The sequence below is a fragment of the Lithobates pipiens genome, unplaced genomic scaffold (assembly GCF_037356315.1).
Source record: "Lithobates pipiens isolate NorthernLeopardFrog02 unplaced genomic scaffold, aLitPip1_a1.2 Scaffold_16, whole genome shotgun sequence".
Lineage (NCBI taxonomy): Eukaryota > Metazoa > Chordata > Amphibia > Anura > Ranidae > Lithobates > Lithobates pipiens.
In genome coordinates, this window is record NW_027507748.1 from 482569517 (window position 1) to 482595304 (window position 25788).

Here is a 25788-nt window from a genome sequence, read left to right on the forward strand (position 1 = left end):
TGCAGCAGGGAGGGCCTCTGCCTGGATGGACAGGGTGTGAAGGGACTGTTCACATGAGTCCTTAACCGCTTCAGCCCTGGAAGATTTCCCCCCCTTAACCACTTCAATACCAGGCACTTAGACACCTTCCTGCCCAGACCAATTTTCAGTGCTGTCGCAAATTGAATGACAATTGCACGGTCGTGCTACACTGTACCCAGACACATTTTTTTATCATTTTGTTCCCACAAATAGAGCTTTCTTTTGGAGGTATTTGATCACCTCTGCCATTTTTATTTTTTGCACAACAAATATAAAAAGACTGAAAATTTTGAAAAAAACAAGTTTTCCTTTCTTTCTGTTAATTTTTTTTGTAAATAAGTAAGATTTTTATTCTTCAATGACGGGCACTGATAAGGTGGCACTGATGAGGAGGTACTGGTATGTGGCATGGATGGGCACTGATGGGTGGCATTGCTGGGCATCACTGATTTACATATTTTCACTTTTTTTTTTTACATGATGGTGCCAGTCAGTACCCATTTGTGGGCACTGATTGGCACAGATTGGGCATTTATTTGCACATGTGGATGGGCAGGTATGTACCCCATGGCCATCCACACGTTGCCCCCTTTCCTGGTGGTCTAGTGCGGGCATCCAATGGGGGGCTGCTCTGATAAACAATCCACTGGACTCCACTACTGCCATTTGTTTTAGAAAAAGCTCTGATTCTAACCTGCTAAATGTAAGTTTTTCTAACGTCATTAAATTTCTTGTGTATCCAAACGGAATTCCGCTATGTGGCCCTTTTTTGTTCTCCCCCTTCTATTCACTGCATCTATGGACATTTGATCATTGTCCTCCATGAGATACACCTACATAGTCATCTACCACTTTGAGGATAGCCGGGCGTTCCAGCCATCTGAGGATTCCAGCGTTCATCCCATTGGTTGTTTACATAAAACAAGCCCGTTTGACTCACAGAACATTTGCTCTTGTGGGTACAAACGTTCCGGTAAGCCTCCTAGTTTTCGGTGGTGGTACCTCTCACTTCAGTTTCATACCCTGTTCATGGTTGGGATATTCACACAAAGTTTTGAATGTATTTTTATTCCACATGGAACCTTGAACTGCATTTTGCATATTTTGTCACTTGGACTTTTTCTTTTGATATTTATCACTAGTTATAGTGTTCAAAATTTTTGTATATGTCTCTCTAATCTTCAGTGGTGTTTATTTAGAGCCGGTTCACATAGGGGCAACACGACTTCCAGCGTGACTTTTGGAGGCAACTTGGACACGATTTGAGTATGAATAACACCGCGACTTGGAGTGACTTCAACACAACTTGGGGCGACTTACAACACGACTTTAAGTCGCCCCAGGCCAGGCCGTGGCCGATCAGAGAATAATCAGCTCTCCAGGAGCATACCAGGCCCTTAGGTCTGGTATGGATTTTAAGGGTAACCCCCCCCCATGCAGAAAAAATGGCGTGGGGGTCCCCCAAAATCCATACCAAACCCTTATCCGAGCACGCAGCCCGGTCGGTCAGGAAAGGGGGTGGGGACGAGCAAGCCCCCCTGAACCGTACCAGGCCACATGCCCTCAACTTGGGGGAGTGGGTGCTTTGGGGAAGGGGGGCTCCCTGTGGCCCCTCCACCCCAAAGCACCTTGTCCCCATGTTGATGAGGACAAGGGCCTCTTCCTGACAACCCTGGCCATTGGTTGTCGGGTCTGCAGGTGAGGGGCTTATCGGAATCTGGGAGTCCCCTTTAATAAGGGGCCCCCAGATCCCGGACCTCCACCCTATGATAATCACTACTGTAAGGGGGTTATTTTTTTTTACTGTAAAAATGTGAAAGTAATATTTACTGTAGCGATTATTTTCTATTTTTGTACTATAAAGGGCTCATTTTATTATTATTTTTTTGAATCCCCTTTGTTACTGGCCGATTAAACGATTATGAAAATAGTAATTGATTAATTTCATAATTAATTTTCGATTAGTTGATTAATCAATTAGTTGTTTCAGCCCTACTTTAAACTTCCCATAACGCATGGTGTGTTTGTTATGTATTTGGCGTTGCGTTTTTAATGTGGTTTCCGTTCATTTCAATGGGAGGTGCGTTTTTGGTGTGTGGTGTGTTTTTATTTTTTTATTTAATTTTTTTCTTTCTACATTAACAAACACCAAAAAATGCAGCACGCAGGAATCTCTTGAAGGCAACTGAAGCGCAGTTGACCTGTATGTGTATATATGCATTCTCATCAGTCCCTGCCTTCAAGGAGCTTACAGTCTTACTCCCGTTTTTTTCATACATGTATACGGGCCAATTTAGACAGCAGCCAATCAACCTACCAACATGTCTTTGGAGTGAAGGATTTTATCCCACTCCTCTTTGCAGGTCCTCTCCAAGTCATTAAGGTTTCGAGGCTGATGTTTCGTAACATGAACCTTTAGCTCCCTCCACATGTTTTCTATGGGATTAAGGTCTGGAGACTGGCTAGGCCACTCCAGGACCTTAATGTGCTTCTTCAGCCACTCCTTTGTTGCCTTGGCTGTGTGTTTTGGGTCATTGGGTCGTGGATGGGTATTCCAGCGTGACATTTTCAATGCCTTGGCTGAGGGAAGGAGGTTCTCACCAAAGGTTTGATGGTACATGGCCCTGTCCATTGTCCCTTCGATGCAGTGAAGTTGTCCTGTCACCTTAGCAGAAAAACATCCCCAAAGTATAATGTTTCCACCTCAATCTTTGACGGTAGGGATGGTGTTCTTGGGGTCATAGGCAGCATTGCTCCTCCTCCTCCAAACAGGGTGAGTTGAGTTGATGCCAAAGAGCTTGATTTTGGTCTCATCTGACCACAACACTTTCACCAAGTTCTCATCTGAATCATTCAGATGTTCGTTAGCAAACTTCTGACGGGCCTGTACATGTGCTTACTTGAGCAGGGGGACCTTGCAGGCGCTGCAGGATTTCAGTCCTTCACAGTGTAGTGTGTTACTAATTGTTTTCTTGGTGACTATGGTCCCAGCTGCTTTGAGATCATTGGAAAGATTCTCCTGTGTAGTTATGCGCTGATTCCTCACCGTTCTCATGGTCATTGAAACTCCACAAAGGGAGATCTTGCATGGAGACCCAGACCGAGGGAGATTGACAGTTATTTTGTGTTTCTTCCATTTGCAAAGGAAATTGTAGCCCATTCCAGCCTTGTGTAGGTCTACAATCTTGGACAGCTCTTTGGTCTTGGCCATGGTGGAGAGATTGCAATCTGATTGCTTCTGTGGACAGGTGTCTTTTTATACAAGTAACAAGCTGATATTAGGAGTGCTCCTAATCTCAGCTTGTTACATGTATAGAAGACACCTGGGAGACAGAAATCTTGCTGGTTTCATAGGGGATCAAATACACCCCAAAATACATTCTGCTGCTTCTCTTGAGTACAGGGATACCACATATGTGGGACTTTTTGGGAGCCTAGCCACGTACAGGACTCTGAAACCCAAGCACCGCCTTCAGGATTTCTAAGGGTGTAAATGTCTGATTTCACTCCTCTCTGCCTATCACAGCTTTGGAGGCCATGGAATGCCCAGATGGCACAAACCCCCCCCCCCCCCCCCCCCCCAAATGACCCCATTTTGGAAAGTAGACACCCCAAGCTATTTAGATAAATGAGGTATTACTATGGCTTACGGGTCACCCACTAAGCGCCACCTCAATCCTAGAGTGCCAGCAGCAGGTAGATGTGTTGAACTATTCAATATCATATGTTGATGTCTCAGACATAAAAAAAAAAATGTATAGGTAAATAAACATAGAAAATTACCAATATAAAATAGAGGTGAAATCAAAACATAAAATAAGACTAAGCAGCTGTTTAAATAAATATAAAGTAAGTATTACAGTAGTATCCGTATTTCAACAGAGGGCATCTTTCAAACGACGAAACCGGTCAGGACCTGACCAGCACAGAAACCGGAAGTGACGTTGTGCGCTCCACCACGCTCTGCCTTCTACCCGGAAGTGTAATACCGTGTCTGCAAGGAACAGCACACTTCCAGCGATCGGCTGGAGATGGTGATAGCGCCCTCTATTGTATTTCTTTATGCTTGCTGATTGCATTTTAAATGTAAGCAGCTAGGATTAAGGGGGGTTTCTGCTGTATGGGTATGTTGCATTATAATAAACATTACGCTATGTACATCTATCCTTGTGTTTTATACAATTGGAGTACCTTTACCAGTGGACCTTCGGGATAAGTGGAGTGTCAGCACAGAGCGGTGTTTGGACACAAATACAAGGCTTTATTTGTAGCGGCGTCTGGTTTGAACCCTAGAGGGGTGTGTGCTTCACGAGGTGGATAATTGCATTCCAACTCTGGTGGAAGGTGCATGTTAAGAGAAAAGTGACTGTGAATTATCTGAACTGTCCACATATCCATCTGCTACATAAACACTGTTGGCTGTGGTGTTCGCCATTGCCCTATAGTTTCATTACTATTATTTTTATTTTTGTTTTAGTGCTGTTTTAGTATTTATCTGATGCAAGGAGGACTTTAGCTCTGGTTATACTACTGTAATACCCCAAGCTATTTGCTGAGAGGTATGGTGAATATTTTGCAGGATTTTTATTTTAAATTTTTTTAATTTTTCAGTCACTTGGGGCAAATTTTTTTAATATTCAGTGGGCTCAACATGACAATTTTCTTGGGGTGTCTACTTTGGGGGGGGGGGGGGGGTTGTACTGCCTTGCCATTTTATCAACTCAAGAAATGAGATAAGCAGTCATAAACTAAAAGCTGTGTAAATGCCAGAAAATGTACCCTAGTTTGTAGACGCTATAACTTTTGCGCAAACCAATAAATATACGCTTGTTGACTCTTGACTTTTTACCAAAGACATGTGGCTGAATGCATTTTGGCCTAAATGTATGACTAAAATTTAGTTTATTTAGATTTTTCTCATAACAAAAAGTAGAAAATATTGTTTTGATTTATTAAATTTTTTTTAATTTTCAGACTTTTTCTGTTTATCACAAAAAATAAAAATCGCAGAGGCAATCAAATACCATAAAAAGAAAGCTCTATTTTTGGGAAAAAAGGACGCAATTTTGTTTGGGTACAACATTGCATGACCGCGCAATTACCAGTTAAAGTGACGCAGTGCCAAATTGTAAAAAAAAGTGCTCTGGTCTTTAGGCAGCCAAATGGTCCAGGGCTGAAGTGGTTAAAAGGGGTTGATTCCTTCTGTGTATTTATGGGGTTAAGTTGTATTGAACTGTGTACAGTATGAATGCCTTTGTTTAAGATAAGTTCTCTTCTTTGTGAATACGTTGCATTGGCCTCCGGAAAGGCTCTGTTCATCTTGTGAGGATCTTGTGCCTACACATAAGACTTGCTTCAAGCAATACATACCAGTGTAAATTGTTCATACATACATACATACATACATACATACACATACACACACATATATATATATTTTTTTTTAGAATGGGGTGTTTTGAGATTTGTACATAATTTTAAAGTGGTTGTATACCCTTATGTTACATTTTTACCTACACGAGAGCCTATAATAAGGCTTACCTGTAGGTAAAATGAATATCTCCTAAACCTGTACAGTTTAAGAGATATTCACTTTGCATGCAGCCGCTGACGTCAGTGGCGCATGCACTGCGAAGGCTCAGCAGATGCTGCCGGACCTTGCCGGAAAAAAGATTCCCACGCACGTGCGGGTATACAACCGCTTTAAAGGGTGCCTTGGCTGAGAAAAGGTTGAGAAGCGCTTATTTTAAATCTAGTTCCCAATAAAATAAATAAAAAAAAGTATAGATTGTAATTATACATGTACCTGTGAAAAAGCCAAATGCTTCTTACATATATACACACAAGCTTGGCAGCCCGATCTGGAGTACTACACTGAGGTTGTCATTTTTGACTTCTCAGACTGCAAATCATTGAGTCTGCTGAAAAAGGAACATGGATTTTGTTACAGATGTCTTAACAGTTGCTAAAGTACAACTTTCATAAAAGGAATAAAAAATAACATTGTGTCAACTGCAGACATTGACCACTGGGCACTTAAACACCCTTAATCATGCAACACTGTACTCATATGAAATTTTTGTCCCTTTTTTCACACAAATGGAGCTTTCTTTTGGTGGTATTTAATCACTGCTATTATTTTTTTTTTTGTGCTATAAAAGAAAAAAGACCGAAAATTCTGTAAAAAATAAAAAATAAATGAATTTTTCAGATTAGTAATTTTTCTTCATAAATTTTGGCCAAAATTTATACCACTACATATCTTTGGTAAAAAAATAAGTACAAATTGGTGGATATTATTTGGTTGTCATCTCAGTTTATTTCTCACATACAGCATATGAATACCACAAATTGCACCCCAAAACACATTCTGCTATTACTCCCGAGTACGGCGATACCACATGTGTGAGACTTTTACACAGTGTGGCCTCATGCAGAGGCCCAACATGCAGGGAGCGCCATCAGGTGTTCTGGAGCACCCAGGCCAATTCTGACATTTCTCTCCTACATGTAAAAATCATCATTTATTTGCTAGAAAATTACATAGAATCCCAAAACATTATATATGTTTTTTTAGCAAACACCCCGGAGAATACAATGGTGGCTGTTGCAACTTTTTATCTCGCACGGTATTCGCGCAGCAATTTTTTGAACGCTTTAAAAAAAAAAAAAAGTTTTTTGTTCTTAAAAAAAACAACAAACCAGTAAAGTTAGCCCAATTTTTGCATAATGTGAAAGATGAAGGTACGCCGAGTAAATGGATACCTAACATGTCACTCTTCAAAATTGCACACGCTCGTGGAATGGCGCCAAACATCGCTACTTAAAAGATCCTCATAGCCGACGCTTTAAACTTCTTTATTTTTTTTTTTTTTTTTTTACTGGTTACATGTTTTGAGTTAGAGGAGGTCTAGGGCTAGAATTTTTTCTCTCGCTCTACCGTTCGCAGCGATACCTCACATGTGTGGTTTGAACACCGTTTTCATATGTGGGCGGGACTTGCGTATGCGTTCGCTTCTGCATGCGACAGGGGCGCTTTTTTTCCCCCAAAAATAAATTTTTTGATCACTTTTATTCCTATTACAAGGAATGTAAACATCCCTTTTAATAGGAATATGGCATGACAGGTCCTCTTTACAGTGAAATCTGGGGGTCAATAAGACCCCGCATCTCACCTCTAGGCTGGGAAGCCTGAAATAAAAAATAAAAAAAAAGATTCTGGCTTTGATCGTATTGGCGAGTCGGTAGAAGCACCGGAGGGCAGCGGGAGGGGGGACGTCTATGATCAGTCATCAGCTGTGCCTGGTGGGCGCACAGGTTAAAGACTCTGCCAGAACGTGACCCATTCTCAGGAGCAGAGGTCGACCCATATATCGGCAGATATTTGACCATTTTGGAGAAATCGGCTATTTATTATCCAAATTGGGCCGATATTGAACACTGGCAGTACCTCTGCCAGCAGAGTGTGGAGGAGGAACGTGGGGTTCCTAATCCCTTCTCCGCACTCTGTTGACAGAGCAGTGCACATTGTGTGAAACTGAAGAGCGAGAGGAGCTGTCAAAATTGAGGTTGGATGTCGGGGGGTGGGCGGGACCCAGCTATCCAACACCAGCCAATGGGATGGCATCTGGGCGGGCCGCTACATGTATGTGGTCCCTCCGACATCACGCTGAATTTGTCTCTCTCTCTCTCTATAAAGTTTCACATACCGCAGCGCTGCAGAGAGCATTCAGTTTCATATAGTTACACTATCGGCTGTGAAACCTGCCAGTGCCATCCAGTACCATCTGCTAGTGCCGCCAACCTGTACCACCTGCCAGTGCAAACCAGTGCCACCTGCCAAAAAAAATCGGCCTAAAATATCGGCCACAAAGATCGGCATCATATATCGCTCATCGGCCACCCCTATTTCTAAATATTGATATCAGCCAGAGAAAAACCCATATCGGTCGACCTCTACTCAGGAGGACCTTTTTTATAACATCCTGCCAGAACAGTAGAGTTCCTGCCCATCTGTTATTTTACAATGACGTGGTCGCGAAGTCGGTAATTAAGTGGACCCTCCATAAGCTGTTAGCTATAATGCGCTTGTTTGAACTGCACATGCACATCAGGGCAGGGAGAAGCCTTTATAACAGGAGATCAATAAGGTATTTTCTGTCCTACAAAAACCTTAGCTGTTAAAAAAATAAAAATAAAATATATTTTCAAGTTCAATTCTGCTTTTAATCTTTTGTGTTTATTACTTATTTCTTTTTTGCAGAGCATCACATATGATAATTTCTCTGGTTGAAAACTATCCAGAATATTTAATAATAAATCTAGACAAGGTAAGATCTGTATGTTTTTCACACTTTGAGGTTGATTTACAAAAAATGGAGAATGGAGAAACCACCTAGACGTGGGACTTTAAAGGTACTACCATGTCAACATTGATAGAAAAGTGTAAGATTTATTATACAAAGAAAAAAAACACATAGATGGTCAAGGATGCATAATAATATACGGACAATCATGGATTGGTATAATGCAATGACCCAAACCCAACAACGTTTCAGAGATGAGTTGTATTCTCCTTCATCAGGGGTTTTTTCAGGTAACACCATATCTAAAAGATTTGAATAAAGCAATCAGCCAACAAATCATAACTTAGACTGTTGTAATACCATAAGATAGTACAAAGCATATACTTGCATCCTAATCACTAGGTGAGTACATTTAAGCATTCAAAACAAATTCGAAAATAAATGCGGAAGAGACATCATAACGCAGGGCGCAGCACAAATCCCGTCCGACCATATGTTCATAGAGAATGTATAGATACTAGACAAGAAAGAAAAAATTGGGGGGGATAGTGTTGAAATCCCCCACTGTATCACCTATCCTACCAGCCACACTCAAGTCCGGAATATCAGACCAACAGGGGGCAGGCATGTATACTGGGGCCCCAAAAAAATGGAGAGTCTGAAAGGGAAGGCAGACAAAAAAAAATCAAACAACTAGAAAAGCTACAATTTCTGGGGAAATTGTGTGAAGTGTTCTTGCCTCCACCTACTGGAGTGGGTCATAATGTTTTGGTTGTTCATGGGGTTGTCAGCTTTTGTCACCTCCCACTCTAGTTTTGAACATTTCGCCATTCCTTCCTGTGGGACAAATTTTGCCGCAAAAACGCCGATATTTCTTGACCATTCGGCGAAATGTTCCACAAAGTAATAGCACACCAATCGGGAACAATCCGCACGTTTTGGTATATTACTGTCTATGTAGTGTAAAAGTTCTGGGAGGAGTTAGGGTGGTAAATTTGGCTATAATAATAATATATATGTGAGAAAACAGTAAGTGCTCTTGCTATGTAAGAACACTTAACTATAATGTATAAAAATAGCTGTACGTAGAGAGGTGCACGACACACTCCAAGATTGCAACCTCACCTTAATCAAATAGTGATGACGCTTACAGGCAACTAACAGAATGGAGAGGGATGCACCAGAGGCCCTGGGATCCCAAGAATTTAAACCCGCTGGCAGGTAAAGAGAAAAAACTAAATCCCAAAAAGGAATTACAATGAATCAAATAATAGAGCCAGATGTATCTATATATAGCATAACATGTCCAGATTAGATGGAAAATACATCAAACCCAACAGATGTTAATGGTAGCTAAGCAAACATAGTAAATTACCTGCACAGTCTGGGTCCAAAGCATGGCTCCCACGAGTACCTAAAGTAAGCATCCGTCTCCTAGCCCTGCCTAGCCTGTACTAAATCAGCGCTTAAATAGTAAGCCTGGCACAGCTGAAACTGCCAGTACATTCCTGCGCCACAAGTGCAGTGACGTCGCAGCAGCAGCACAGCGGAGGGGCACGACGCAGGGACATCCCACCGGCGCGGAGAGTCATGGCATATGTAGCCATGGAAACCAGTACGGAGGGATAACACCAGCTGTTAAGGTGAAAAATCCCACCCAACTGTAAGCCCCAATAGGGGACTATCTCCCCATGCCGGGCATACATGGTGAGGATAGGAGAAGGTGTAAAAAGGTATGGTCTTATAACTATAGATGAAACCCAAAATGTATCAAAACAGTATACATAATCTATGGGGGGAGGGATAAGGGAGAACCCGGCGTCAGCGTCTCTGCCACATAGAGCAAAAAAAAAAATGGCAAGCCACGGATACAATCAAGAGGAGAAGAAAAAAAAAGTGATTACATTATTACATCAGTGTGATACAAAAATCAGTAGGCCTGATCTACATGCAAAAAGCCCAATGGGCAGCAATAAAGCTCATCTTCCCACTAGACCAGGTGAAAACAGACATATTCAAAAAGGCAGACCCAAGTTACTTCTCCATCCCTCCTGAATTAAACCCCTCCAAAAAAGGTCTAAAACAAACGGCCTCATTAAGGCCAGGGGGGCAAGTAGCCTTCAAGGTATATATCCACCGCAGTGCTGGAGGAGACTCTTATTCCAGTCTCCTTCCCTCGAACTGGGGTGGATGCAATCCAGGATCAAAAATTTAACCCTGGGAAAGATACCCTGATGGACTAGGGTGGTGTGTCTCCCCAACAGCAGGTCAGGGTTACAGACCTGCCTACTACGAATGTGGCGATAGGCTCTCTTCCAAAAGGGGAGCTTTGTTTTCCCAATATAAAAAAACAGCCACAATCGCATTGAAGGAGATGCACCACCCCACAGGTCTGGCAGTTCGCAAAATGGCGAGCTTTGAAGATTTGACCATTGGGCAAAGTGGTGCTCCCAGTGGTGTTCATGTATCGACAGTACCCACATGTACCACACATGAAAGTGCCCTTATATTTACAATGTTCATTTACTTCCTTTTCCCTATATTCACTCTTCACTAATCTGGAGGCAACAGACGTTGCCCTCCTGAAGGTGAAGAGAGGTACATCTGGGATTAAACGACCAAGGTGAGGGTCCATTTTAAGAGTATGCCAATATTTTGAAACAATCCTATGGATATCAACATGTTGATTACAATATTTTGTTATGATTCTCAGGGGATTATCCTGATTAGGGGGTCATTGAGAGTAGAGAATGTCCTATCTGGTTCGAATTGTGGCCCGTCGGAATGCCTTTTTGAGTGACGTATTAGAATACCCCCTCATCAGAAGCCTACGTCTCAATTTATCTGCCTCCATTTTAAAAGTAGCATCATCCGCACAGTTGCGTCTCACCCTTAAATATTGACTATATGGTATAGACCTGATCAAGGTCTCAGGGTGAAAGCTGGAAGCATGTAGAATATTATTCCCTGCGGTTTCTTTGTGATAAAGGCTGCTGCCAAGGGTACCATCCCCATTTCTGGATACCTGAACATCGAGAAATGAGATGGTGTGGGTATTTGAGGACATAGTAAATGCAAGATTGAATTCATTGCGATTCATTCTTGCCAGGCATTGACTCAATAACTTCAATGAGCCATCCCAAATAGTGAAAATCTCATCAATATACCTAAACCACACTAAAAAGTGGTCTGTGTATATTGATAAGTCCTCATCATTCAGGAACATAAGGTTCCCACTCCCCCAGGTACAGTTTGGCATATGATAGGGCACAACAAGTCCCCATCGCAACCCCCTGCACCCGGAGGTAGTGGGCGCCATTAAAGGTAAAGACGTTGTGATGTAAGATGTAATCTAGAAGAGACAAAATAAATTTGTTGTATCCCCAGTTCACATCACTACATTGATAAATGGTGTGCTTCACAGCTGCCACCCCCTTGTCATGGGGGATGGAGCTGTAAAGCGCCTCCACATCAATAGTCACAAGGTGAGCATCCCTGGGAATCACCAGATTCTCAATAATTTTGAGAAAGTGGATAGTATCCTTCACGTATGATTGTAAACCGGTGACAAATGGTTTAAGATGCTCGTCAATGAGCCTGCTGGCATTCTCACTAATGGAACCCTTACCAGATATTATCGGTCTGCCCGTAGGATTAGGTATATCATTATGGACCTTGGGTAGTGAATAAAAGGTCAGTACTTTGGGAAAGCTTGTTCTGATGTAGTTCCATGTAGTCTGGTTGATTACTTTATTAGAGTAAGCCTGATGAACAAGTTGGTAATACTCTAAATTATATTTTCAGACTATATCAGAAGTTCTCTTTCTGTACCAGTTCCTCTTTCTCAAAATCTTGGAGCACATAGCCACGTATTGGGTGTTATCCAATAGAACGATATTCCCCCCCGTCCGCCGGTTTAATTACTATCGATGTGTTTTCACTAAGGGATTTCAGAGCCTTCCTCTCAGAAGCATCAAAGTTGGTTCTTATGGGAGAACCCACATATAACTTGTCAATTTCCCCAGTAACCAACCTTAAAAAGGTTGCAATATTGGAATTCGAACTCTGGGGTGGGAACATCGAAGATTTTTTTTAAAATCTAGATACTGAGAGGGTATCTTTGGTTTTACCTACTGTAGCTTCCAGGGACAAAGAGAGCACCTGAGGTAAGTCAATACAATCAATAAGATCGGTAGTGTCATTTTCCTCCAATAGGGAGACTAATTGATAAATCGCCCTGTTCACACTGGGCGTAAGATCATTGTTTCCCCCAGGTTTCTGATACATATTTTTTAACATGAGTTTTCGTGCAAAAAGTTGAAGATCTTTGACAAGTTCAAACTTATCAACATTTTGCATTAGGGCAGAACCCTAGACCCTTTTGGAGAATCTGTGACTCTTCCAGGGAAAGTGTATAAGATGAAAGGTTTATTATATTGATCTTGGTTAGGTGATCAAGTGCAGGGGATTTGACAGTAGATCGTCCAGATTCTCCATCTAAGTGAGATGGGTTATTCTGGTGCTGGTTAAAAGTGCCTGGGACAGGATATAGTGTTGTCCCCTTGAGGATAGGATAAAGGTGCGGAAATGCCTATCCCAGCCATCGGGGCCCTACCTGACACCAAAGGTGGTCCAGATGGATTTTCACTATTGGTTCTCGTCCCGTGCACGTGATCACGACCCCGATTGGTACAAAGAGTTTTCTTGTTCTTAGTTGAAACCTGCGATGAAATGGAAGATAGGCTGGATGAAGAATGAGAAATTACCGCATAGTGTTCTTTTTTGTTAAACCTATTTTTCTGTTGTAATTGACCTGTGTTCCACTTATAAGCCCTATTGTCCTGAAAAGCCAGTTTGTCCCTACCAAATTTACCATCTTTTTTAATCAGGATATTTTTGTTAAAAACTTCAAGATGTTTCTGAAGTTTAGTTTCCCTTTCTACAAATGTTTTGTGGGTATTAAATGTTTGGAGTTGCAAACAGGTGCTCTCTATCTCCATATCGAGAGTCCTGGAGCGTCTACCATACTCCCCAATAAGTAGCTGCGTCATTTATCTAGAACAGGTCCGTAGGACTTTCTCCCAGGCAATCTTGAAATCAGAGTCAAGTCCCTAGAAATTGGGGAAAATCTGGACTCTAAGTCCAAGGGGGTTTGTGTCATCCCTGAGGTAATCCTCAAATGATTTAATGTGCCAGACAATGGAGGATATTTTCTCCAGAATTCTGGTCAATTTCAAGAACAGATTAATTTATTAATCAATCGGCTCATTTTTGACAAAATCTTTTAAATAACTGGACATGAGAGTATCCCAATCGTTACCCAAATAGCTTGCAATTCTGTTGTATATTATTATGCATCCTTGACCATCTATGTGTTTTTTTTTTTTTTCTTTTGTTATTGTAATTATGTACTTTTTTCTTTGATAGAAAAATATAACATTTATTATACAATGTTGACATGGTCGTACCTATAAAGTCCCACGTCTAGGGGGTTTCTCCATTCTTATATTTTTGGACATGTGGTATACCTTTTTATAGCAGATTTATTCAGATAGCTCTTTCTTAAAAAAAAAAATTTTTAAATGGAGAGTGCAGAATCTGGTGCTGCTGTGCATGGAAACCAATCAGCTTCCAGTTTGTTTTGTCCAAGCTTAATTGAACAAGTTGAAGTTATAAGCTGACTGGCTACCATGCAGAGCTGCACCAGATTTTGCACTTTCCAGTTTTATTAACTCAACCCCTTTGTATTTCTGCTTTGTGAATCTGATATTCTCTGTGAGATCTTTCTTGGCCCATATTCAACAATGAGAGAGAAGGAAACAAGCATTCAAAAGTCTGCAGTATTGCTTCCTCCTCCTAATACTACAGGTGGCCTTCCGCTTTGAATGGAGATTTAGTAATCCTAAATAAATGTATGTGCAGTGCATTGGGTTGTTACTGCTATCATTATCGTTCCTGTATACCGATGGTTGTCAATACTGGCAGGTGGATTGTGACCACGGATCTGCCTCCCACAACCTATGCTTCTCTGCTGTTAACTGCAGAGCAGGAGTCGGGAGCAGGAGCTGCTCAGTGATTGGTTACTAGGCGGTCCTAGCAACCAATCGCCAGCTTGCTATTATGAACGCTGGCAGCTCCCACTCCCTCCTTCCACCCAGCACTATGCTGTCTTCTGTTCTCTGTTCTGAATAACACAAGCTGGCAGGTAAGTGCTACCTACACAGTGCTGTGTGTATGTTGGGGGCAGGGGTACACTGTTGAAGGTGGGACAAAGGATACTATGGGGGGGCTTGATGTGAAGTGGGTCAGACTACACTGTTGTTTGGGGTGAGGAAAGGGGCAGAGGAGACTTATGGGGGGGAGGGGTTGATGTGGTGGGGCAGAGGACAAAGCATTGGAGGGTACAGGACATTACTGTGTGGGCAGAGAACACTACAGGGAGGTGATGTGATGGTGGCAGAGGACACTGTGTTGCAGGGGTTAGAGAAGCCTATTGCGGGGGGAGGGGGACAGAGGATACTACAATGGAGGGGAAGGGGTGATGTGAAGGGGGCAAAGGACACTATTTGGGGGAGGGGGTTATAGAACACTACTGTGGAGAGGAGGGCAGAGGACACTACAATGTGGGGGGGGGCAGAGGACACAGCATTGGGGTTACGGATCACCACTGTGGGGGGAAGGGGGCAGAGGAGACTACAGTGGTGGGGGCTTGATGTGAAGGGGCAGTGGACACTGCGTTGGGGGGGGGGGGGGGTACAGAACATGACTGTGGGGGCAGAGAACACTACAGTGTGGGGTGGGGGTGAAGTGGACAGAGGAAACTACATTTGGGGGGGGGGGGGCAGAAGACACAGCAATCAGGGGCAGGGGACACTATAGTGGAAGGATGATGTGTAGAGGACACTACAGTGGTGCTGTGCGTGTTTTTTTTTTTTTTTGTTTTTTTTTTTTTGGGGGGGGGGGGGATTTTGATAGTGTGGTTGCTTTATTTATTGATTTATTTATTTTTTATATAGGGGTGCCATACAGTAGACCATGACTGCAGGGTTTTTTTTTTTCCTTTACCAGCACAAAGCACTTTCATCTACTTAATCTTTTTGGGATTATGAACTTTTATATTTGTTTTGTATTAAAATTTTACATTGTATTAGTATATTCATGTTTTAAACATCTGATCACGTTGGAGATTTATAATTCATTTTGAATTTTTTCACGCAATCATGGACTTTTTTTCAATATTTATTCACCATTTTCTATGGATTAATTTTGTGCACTCTGTGTGTAGTATCACATCTTATACTATAATTTTGTGTGTAGTATCACATCTTATACTACAATTTTGTGCATTTTTTTTTCTGCATTTTTCTACATCTACATCTATATCATTACATACAATAGATTTTATTTTTATTTTTCACAAGCTATATTAATTGTACTAGGCACATCATTATATCACTAATTATTTAAGCTCTTTAAATGAACAGCGCCACACCTAACTCTGTTTTCTTTTTCACACATTGGTACTAACCATAAAAATTTTAACATGGATTTAATGAATTTGGCAAAAGGCTTTGGACTACATCTCCCCATGCCATACTGCATCATCCTCAGAAACTTTTTTCGGGGTTTACTGGTAATAAGTCATGAGTCAGTCTGCACCATTAACAGTGGTTTTCAAATAACTCTCTAGTATGTTTGGTATTATTATGCTGCCTTTTTAAATATAAATCTGAACAGGATCAAATACAATAGTCCTTAGCTTATATTTTTAAATATAATATTTGCTTTTTTTTTTACATTTTCAACAGTATTTTTTATTTTATTTTTTTAAATACAAACTTCAAGTTTTTAATCGCTTTTCTCTGTCCTCAGCTCGATTACTGTGCTAGCTTGAAAAACCTTGATTCAGTTTCGGATAGGCCAAACTACAAGTTTATACAGGTATGGCACCAACCACATCATGCACATTGTACATGCAATTTAGTTCACAGGGTATCCTGTTGTAATTGGATGGTGGCATTCAGCATTAAATGGCAGTTGACGTAGTTTAACTTTTGAACTCCACTAAAAGTGGAATTTCCTTTCATCTGCACTATGTGAGTACAATATACAAACTTTAATTATATTTTCTGTACTGACAGGTGGTTCAGCTTGTTTATCATTGAACTACTTTGAATGTTTTTTTTCTTTTCTCTTGGTTTGTGATCTAATTTTGACATTTTGTTCCCCAGGGAGACATTTGTGATGTGCATTTTTTAAAACACCTCTTTGAAGTAGAACATATAGATGTGGTCCTACACTTTGCTGCCCAGACTCATGTAGGTAAGTGTGCTAATCTTTAATACATTTTTAATGTACACCTCTGAAAAGCTTCTTGAATGGTTGCATCAATACAACACAAGAACATGCCTTCAACGACCTTCCCCAGCACCTCTTAGACCTAGAGCTTCAAATCCTGGGGCAATCCACTATGCAAATTTTGAATGCTGGCCAAACCCTTCTTGAACTTTTCATATTGCCTGGTGTGCTTGTTAGTAGCAAAGCTCATCAGTGGTGGGCTATTTGTCTATAGAAGAGAAAGCAAAGATTTTTAGGGGATGAAAGACTTTTGAAGATGTCATTTTTATTCACCTTCTACATCTGTTCACCTTCAAAGCCATTCAAAGGTGACAAGTGTACTTTCAAGTAAACAAGCCCTGACTCCCCTCTGAGTTTTATAGAACTAACCTAGAGGTGATAGGCCCACACTATCACTCAACACTTACCAAAACCCTAGAATCCAATGACCTCCCAACTTCCGTGTCTGAAGCTGTGATAGTTGTCATACCCAAACCCGGGAAAGACCCTGAGCTGTGCTCTTCCTACAGGCCCATATCTCCATTAAACGTTGATGCTCAAATCCTAACCAAGATACTGGCCAACAGATTGAATGCAGTGATACTCTCCCTAGTCCAGGGGGACCAGACGGGCTTTATGCCAGGCAAAGGCACGGACGTCAATATAAGCCAGCTCCACACAAACATAGCACCCTCTCCCCCCCCCCCCCTTTCGCCTCTGCAGGGGCACAAGGTAGGGGTGCCCCCTCTCTCCAGGTCTGCTTGCCCTGGCCATTGAGCCTATGGCAATTCTCCTTCGCTCAACGAGGTAGAGAGGGTGTCACTATACGCAGACAATACACTACTCTACCTGGGAGACGCCACTGACTCCCTCGTGTCCGCTTTGAAAATTATAGATGAGTTAGGTACATTTTCAGAAGTTAAGATTAACTGGGAGAAATCCAATCTGTTTCTACTCTCTGACTCGGCCTTCCCGCCGACATCGTCATCTTGGTCTCCCCTACAAGAGAGTCTCGCTTTAGATATCTGGCCATTGAGATTACCAGAGACCTTTCCCAATATTTAACTGAAAACTTATACCCAATCTTAGAGACCCTAATAACTAAATGTCAGACATGGAGGACACTGCCCCTAACCCTGGTATGCAGAGTTAATTTAATTAAAATGACTTTCCTCTCCAAATTTCTATTATTTTTAGGCATACCCCAGTCCCAATCCCTATGGCTTTTTTGCATAAACTAGATGGGATAATCTCCTCTTCTGTCTGGGGAGGAAAACCCCCAAGAATCTCCAAGAACAAGCTACAACTTCCCCTATCTCAAGGAGGATTGTCATTGCCATGTTTTAAAAAATATTATTGGGCAGCGGTTCTAGTCACTGTCCGATGGTGGTTCACTCAAACCAGGTCCAACCCTGCAGTTAATTTCGAAGCGGCCATAATGGGATCCTACTCCGCCCTAACAAATACGGTCTATAGAGGGATGAAAGCCAGTCCACAGGCCACTACCCCGATGCAGACTACAGTGCAGGTGTGGGATAGAGTCACTGCTACAGTTAGGGCGGCTAACACTGTTTCCCCTCACACTCGACTCTGGGGTAACCCCAGGCTTCCACACTTTCGCACCATACTGGACCCTAATGTTTGGGCCAGATATGGAGTGACCAAGATCCAATAAATTATGCCGGCTGGGATCCTTCTTTCCTTCCCAGAACTAAAAGGGACATACCAACTCCCCTCGTGGATGCTGTTTAGGTATCTACAGCTGAAACACGCAACCCAAATGCAATTCCCGAGCAACATATCGGTAGAGCCACATCCGATAGAGAGGTTTCTTACCTCTCGAGTAATGGATAGGATCCTTTCCTCCCTATATCTTTGACTGACGTGTGGGTTTGTTGCCCCTATGCCAGTCGTGGAGGGTAGAAATTCCCTCTCTAACTGAGAGAATGGGAACTAGTCCTACAACATTATATTCCCAAGGTAATTTCTGCAAAGGATAGACTTATCCGACTCAAATTTATTCACAGGGCATACTATACCACTCAGCGCTTAGCAAGAATATACCCTGCACAATCCGATACATACCCCAAGTGCCAGCATTATTCAAAACTATTGGGTACAGGTACTTACGGAAATTAACACAGTCACTGACCTCACGGTAACAATGGATCCTAAGGTGCTACTTTTAGGAATAACAGATTCGATAACCCATTCCAACCATAAAGGACTCCTATTCTACTTGTCTTTCTATGCCAGAAAAGTACTTCTACAAAATTGGAAATTGACATCTCCCCCAACGACTGCTCAATGGCACACACACTAGTGGACTCTGTCTGCTACCTATATACAAGCTTGCGTATAAGGGACGGAAGTGCCCGCAAAAATTTGATAAAGTATGGGGTGCATGGGTCAAAGCTTGAGCACTCACTGTCTAGGAACAGAAATGTAGGTAGAGGAAAATAGGTTGCCGATCCTCCACATACCTGTGATATAACCTCTCCTCACACCTAATTCCTCCATTCTACATACTTGCAAGATATGTCCAGAATTGACTATTATAGAAACCTCGATAGTCTACCATTCTGATAAGCTTCTCCCAGCCTTACCTAGGTGTATCTCGCCTACTCGCTCTCTGTAATGTTTCAGGAAAATAGTGTGATCTGTTGATCTGTGCAAACATGTGCCTTGCAAATGAATGATGAAGATGTAATGACGCTGTATTTTCTTTTTCACTAATAAAAACGTTTCTGTTAAAAAAAACAAAACAAAAAAACACATGCCCTAGATATGGGTAAGTTAGTTTGCAAATATTATGTGTTGGTTGCCATGCTGGTGGTTCCAACTGGAATCTGCTATATCACTGACACATTTTCGGAGACCATAGCTCCACAAGGGAGTAAAAATTGGAGTGTCTATCCCTTGGTGTGGTGAGTATTATTATTACTAACTTTTATTTTTTTATTATTCCTTTTTTTTTTTTTTTGCAGACTCCCTCTGGTTTCATTTTTCATTTTGGGCCACTTTAATAAAAATTACATTTCTAGTGCACTTCTCTGGCAATTATAATTTTCTAAGATGACCCAAAAAAATAAGTCCCCCTAAATATAATTCCCTGCACATATGAATGGTTCACTGCTGTTCCAAACAATTCTTGTCCTATCACAACATTGGATCTGATTATTTGAACTATAGTAGAAATAACCCACTCGATACTTAGGAACACTGCTGGAAGTGAATGGAGGCTATTAGTGGATTACACATGAGGCTTCCAATACCAACGACTTGGCAGTGATGTTTGCTACAAAAAACACTTTGTAATGTATGCAATGGACCAAGAAGGGCATTTTTTTCCCCTCAAAAGTGGAGTTGTAATTTATGTAAAAATGAACCCAATAAGGGAATAACTAGCTGACACCAGTCCTGTCTTCTTCCTCTGGCTAGAACCAAGACAGATCACATGACGGCTTCTCCCAATAATAAAATCAGTTGGTTACATCCGTGCCATAAGAACAATTGTGCTTGAAGATTGGAGTTGAAATGCTGCTTGAATGCCCTGAAGCACAGTGTTTATTGTTGTCTTTATGACCGTATATAGTGAAGAAAAAACAGATTCCCACAGATGCATGTTGTTTTTTTTATATAGTAATTATTTGTATGTTTTGTTTGTTTCATTTGAAACATAAAAGTGACAGCAAAAAAAAGCAGGGTAATCCATCAAGTCTGCTTTTTTTTTTTTTTTTTTTTTTTTCTACTTTTCCATAGATTTTGGTTTTATTTATTTATTTATTTTTTCTGTTTTTTTGTCTAAATATAGATTTGTTTGTCCTAAGCATGTTTGAATTCATTTACTGTTGACTGTCACACTGCCTCTGCTGGAAGTCTATTCCAAGCATCAACTACCTTTTCATTAAAATAATACTTTCTAAGATCAGTTTTGAACTTTCCTCCAGATAGTTTGAGGTCATGTCCCCGTATTCTTGATTTTTGGTTTCATGTTGAAACAACTGCCCTCCTGAACCTTATTCACCCCCTTGGTGTATTTAAAGGTTTGTCATGTATCCCCTTTCCCTTCTTTCCTCTAGACTGTGCATATTAAGTTCCTGAAGTCACTCTCGATATCTTTTTATCTTCCACTGTTTTTGTCACCTGTCTCTGAGCTGGTTCTATCTTATCAATATCTTTTTGTAAGTGAGGTCACCAGAACTGGACACAGTATTCTAAATGAGGACCCACTATCTTTATAGGGGAATCAGAACCTTCTTCCTCTTCCTGGTGATCCCTCTAGTGATGCATCCTAGAATTCTATTCGCTTTTCCCACTGCCTGGTAACACTCTTTTCTCATTTTGCAATCATATGAAATAAGCACCCCCCCCCCCCCCAAATCATTTGCTTCTGTAGTGCTGGCCAGCACTGTACCCCCAATGTCCACTGCTTTGACCTATCTTATAGAAATGCCAAATCTTGTTCCATGTTACAGACACCTCCAGCGATATTAACCGTATTACACACCGTTGTATCATCAGCAAAAAATGAATACCTTGCCCAACAAACTTTTAGTTATATCACTTATAGATTAAATAGAACAGGGTCCAGTACAGAGCCTTGTGGTAAACCACTAGTGACTGCTCTCTGTTCTGAGTGAAACTAATTTACATCCACATTCTGATATCTATCCTCTAGCCAACTGCATACCCACTGAACCACCCAAGGGTTAAGTTCTGCCTTGTACAGCTTTTGTATTAGATCATTATGTAGAATTTGCCTATTTCTGTGAAATTATTTAAAGAGTTAAGGTGTGGTAAGATTAGATACCAACACAGGTCAACTTTTTTTTTTCTGCAGATTCGTCTTTTTCAGATTCCTTTAAATTTGCCTATGTTAATACATATGGTACAAACATTCTTCTTCATGCGGCATATGAAGCTAGGGTTGGAAAATGTATCTACATAAGTACAGATGAAGTCTATGGGGGTAGTCTTGTTGAGGTAAGAGTTGTTTTAATAATAGTGTAATTTTTTTTTTTAACAGTCAGTCTTTTTGTTTTTAAAATTGTTTGCACATTTTGATATACATATAGCACCCATGCACATGCAAATCACATGCAAATCAGAGTCCTTAGTGTGCTTTCTAATGTGCACCAGGCAATCCTTCAAGCCTTTTTACTCAATACCCATGAACAGCTGGCATTCATGTTAACCCACATGCATTTAACTGGCATTAGGCAGTGGACTTGGTTGGGACAACAATACAATTCCACAGGCATAACGGTGTTAAAATGGTTCTAAAGCTTTAAGGTTTTTTTTTTTTAAACATAAATTGGTTGTAAAGGCAAAAAAAACTCTCTGCATGCAGCCACCACCACCCAAAAAAATGTATACCCGAGCCTCATCCTCGATGCAGCATATGCACAAGAGCTGAGGCTCTCTCACTCCTCTGGCTCTCTCACTCCTCTGGCTCTGATACAGCAGCAGGAGCCTTTGGCTCCCATAGCTGTCAGAGCCAGTGACGAGGGAGTGGGGGCAAGGCTCAGGAGTGAGCACACACAATTGCCCCATAGCAAGCGGCTTGCTATGGGGCACTCAAAGAAGAGTAGTTTCATTGCTGGTCCAAGCAAGTAGATGCCTAATGCTAGTTGGACGCACGTGGTACAACATGAATGACATCTGTTCAAACGTACACTGTGAGCTCAGTATTGCGTATTTACAATTACTCCAATGCACAAGAGAAGGCTTTGGTGCTGAGTTAAAGCTTTTCTTATAGCTTCACCTGGAAGATCCTTACCTGAATATAATTTTATTTCAAAATTCCTAAAGATTAAAAAAAAAGGCAAGAACAGTTTGTGAAGGGCAGAGAAGGACAAGACATGCAATAGAAATGTACTCCACTCCAACAGAAACTTTCTGTTTTCAATTTTGTATTGAGAAAATGTATGTAAATGTGCCCAAGTGGGTTTAAAAGGTTCATGGCTAACACCCTGCCAAAACTGTTTTCAGTTTCTTTAGGGAGCATTAGAGTTGCAGTTATGTTCTTGAACTTAATGAATCATCCTTTTATGTACACATTTTAAATGGCTAGAGGTCACATTGGAGTACGCAGAGTTTTTGAACATTTGAATTGCTTTATTCCCAGTGCAAAATTATGCAAATGAATCTCTTTATTATAGCATGTTTTTTGACCAGCGTTCTGAACATTATTCCACATCACTGGCATATTTAAAAATTCATATTTCATTAGGAATTTGATGAGACGTCACCAAAACGGCCAACAAATCCATATGCATCGTCCAAAGCAGCTGCTGAAAGCTTTGTGCTGTCTTTCTGGGAAAGATACAAGGTAAGGAGGCGATATGAGAGCCAAGTTTATATTAGCACAGGGAGTCTTAGCTCTATTCAGTGGGGTATGTCTGTAAATGAAGCATCACACAGCCATATGTTGTGAAGTGTGAAATGATTATTTATACTGCTGGATGTATTTAGGATGGAGCCCAGAATGTCCCACCTGCTCTGCAAGACACCAGCTGTCATTCATTTCTTTCATGGTATAATTGTTTACCCCATGAAGCTGCAGTCTGTAATATGCCCAGAGTTAAATACATGGATGCCGTTTAGTATTTGTATAGCATCTGTGGTGGTATTTTTTCCTACTCATGAGAATTGTTGGGTTTAATCAATGTCTGCTTCACAACAAAAGTTTTTCTTTACTTTCTTAAAAAATCATGTTGATTGCACTTTGCTGCAAATGGCATATGCATTATATATTCTTCTGTATCATATCATTAACAGCTGTCAGAGATATTATACAATTAACCCAAACATGGGTAAAAATTGGGTGCAAGTCACAGGCTAGTTTAAAATTAAAAGCCTATGAAATGCACAGCCTACCTGCCCATGGCAGCCCACTGCTTAACATCATCTTGTGCTGATAATCTGGCTTTTTTGAGGCATCACATGATGAGCCATGTGAATATCAAGGAAAGTTTATTCAAGTTTGTGTTCACTGTAGGCTCATAGATCTATGAAGACTTGCTTTGTAAGGCCAATCTGGCTGAAGCTACCTTACAGTTGCGCACTAAAAATTCCTGCCACCGCTGATTTGGCTGTGGTAAATGATAAAGCTGAGGGACTCGAGTGCTTGTGTCATCAGTTAGGTGGAGGGTTGCATGCATTTCACACTTGCTTTTCCACCATTCAGCTTGGAGGAAGCACCATCTAGCTCCTGCTTCTTGAAGCAACTACGGGATTTACCAGTCTCTGGTCTCGTCTTACTTCTTGCCTATAGTGACTTGGTTACCTCATGTGTAAGGCTGGTGTGGTTGAAGCATTGGGAGCTACCTCAAAGTTGGCACACGCTATCGCTTATTTTACTGGAGTAAGGCTGAGGCACTTGAGTGCTTATTTAATCAGTTAGTTGAAGTGGTGAACACGCGCTTTGCACTTGTTTTTGCAAACATTTAGCTACTTTTGCTTCTGAAGCATTATGTGGATTATCTGGTCTCATCCCACTGTCTACCTATTGTGACAGGTCACCTCTGGCCACCTACAGCCCTCATCGGCACCATCTGCTTAGGTTCATGTGTATGTGAAATATTGCCTCACTTTGGGTCTAGTTGTTTTTTTCCTCTACACAGTGCAACATGTCTTCTCAGTCTTGTTGCAATGTGTGACTTCAGCCCATACTCTCCTAGTAGTTCTGGGGGCATTTACTTGGTAGACCCAGAAAAAAAGAGGGCTGTAACCTGGGACATCTGTTTATAGGGTCATCCTCATCGGTGTCTTCTTCAGCTCCATTGGGTGAGGCTGAGGCCTGCCTGTGTCCACAAGGACCTCTGTGTTCACTTCAAACTTTTTGTCAGTTTGTGCCCATTTACTGGAGCAATCTATTTGCAGAGGCTCTAAACGTACTCCAACGTAACTATGATCAGAGTCTAGCACTAACCCTTCTGGCTGAGGCTGCCTGAGGCCCCTGTTATCATCTCTGATTCAAAATACTCACAGTCTACTCCTCAAACTGTTCTTGAGCCACCTGCAGATGACTCTGAATTACATAATGTTGTTTCTAACCTGATTGATATAGTATGTACTATCACAATGCCCTATGTGCTCCCCTACATTTAGGCTAGCCTGCTATTTTAGGCATAGAGCCTTTTAGAGCTTCTATAGCTGCAGACACCTTAACGCTACACCATGCTTTTAAGTCAAGAATGGAAACAACCTGTAGGACTCTGGGCCCCTTTTGAGGACATGGTGAAGCTTTTTCCCTTTTTGATAAGGAATTTTTTACTAAGTGGTCTCTGCCTACTGTAGACATTCCTGTCATCCACCCTAACAAGCGTACAATCAAGTGGATTGATGGTGTTCTTGGCTTTAGTGATTTTACTAACAAGCAGTTCATTTTCCTATTTACTGTAGATCTAAGCTTGTCTCAACAGGAGTGATCCTCCATTCTGTGTTGAAAGCAACTCTGACTTGTCAAGCCATGTCTCAGTGGGTTAAATCCCTTCCATCACAGGGGCAGGCACTTGTGTCATGGAACATTTGGAGCAAATGTCTGGAGCCCTGTGCTTCACCTGTGATGGCCTCCTAAATTCATTTAAGCTGGTGTCTCACATGTGACTGATGTCCATTCATATATGTAGATCACTTTGGCTTCCTAATGCCTGGGACACCGATGATACGGGCAAAGAACATCTGACTTGATTGCCCCTCAAGAGACAAAATTGTCTCTTCATACCTGCTGTTGACACTATCATTAGCAATGTCACTGAAAGCTTGCCCCTACTGTAGGAACTCCACTCTTTTTCTTTCAGCTGCTACAGCTGTATTACCTCGTAGGAAATTAGAACCTACCTTCCATTCAAGCTACAGGACTCAAAGCCTAAGGTCATCTTTCCCCTCTATTCAGCCCTCCACATGAAGGTGCACACCCACTTGTGCATCAAGTGGCTGAGTCACCTGACAGATGCCTACCAGGTTTTTAGATGCTTGGATCTCCCTCTGTAGCCTTCCGATTAAGAACCCTGAGTCAGGCACCTCCTCCATATCCCCCTCTTCACCCTTTTGTCCTGCACCCCATTGTGCATCTTTACAGGTTTGTTTGTGTTCCCCAGACCCTAGGACCTCTGAT

The 25788-nt window shown here is 41.5% G+C and overlaps 1 protein-coding gene across 1 annotated transcript in view; it reads left to right on the forward strand.

The window, feature by feature from the left end:
* Positions 1-25788, forward strand: part of TGDS (TDP-glucose 4,6-dehydratase) — a 39677-nt gene that overhangs the window by 279 nt on the left and 13610 nt on the right. The window contains exons 2-6 of the mRNA XM_077483044.1: positions 8285-8351; positions 16200-16268; positions 16559-16649; positions 21508-21650; positions 22900-22998. Of these exons, the coding sequence (XP_077339170.1) occupies positions 8285-8351; positions 16200-16268; positions 16559-16649; positions 21508-21650; positions 22900-22998 (469 nt within the window). The remainder of the gene's footprint in view (positions 1-8284; positions 8352-16199; positions 16269-16558; positions 16650-21507; positions 21651-22899; positions 22999-25788) is intronic.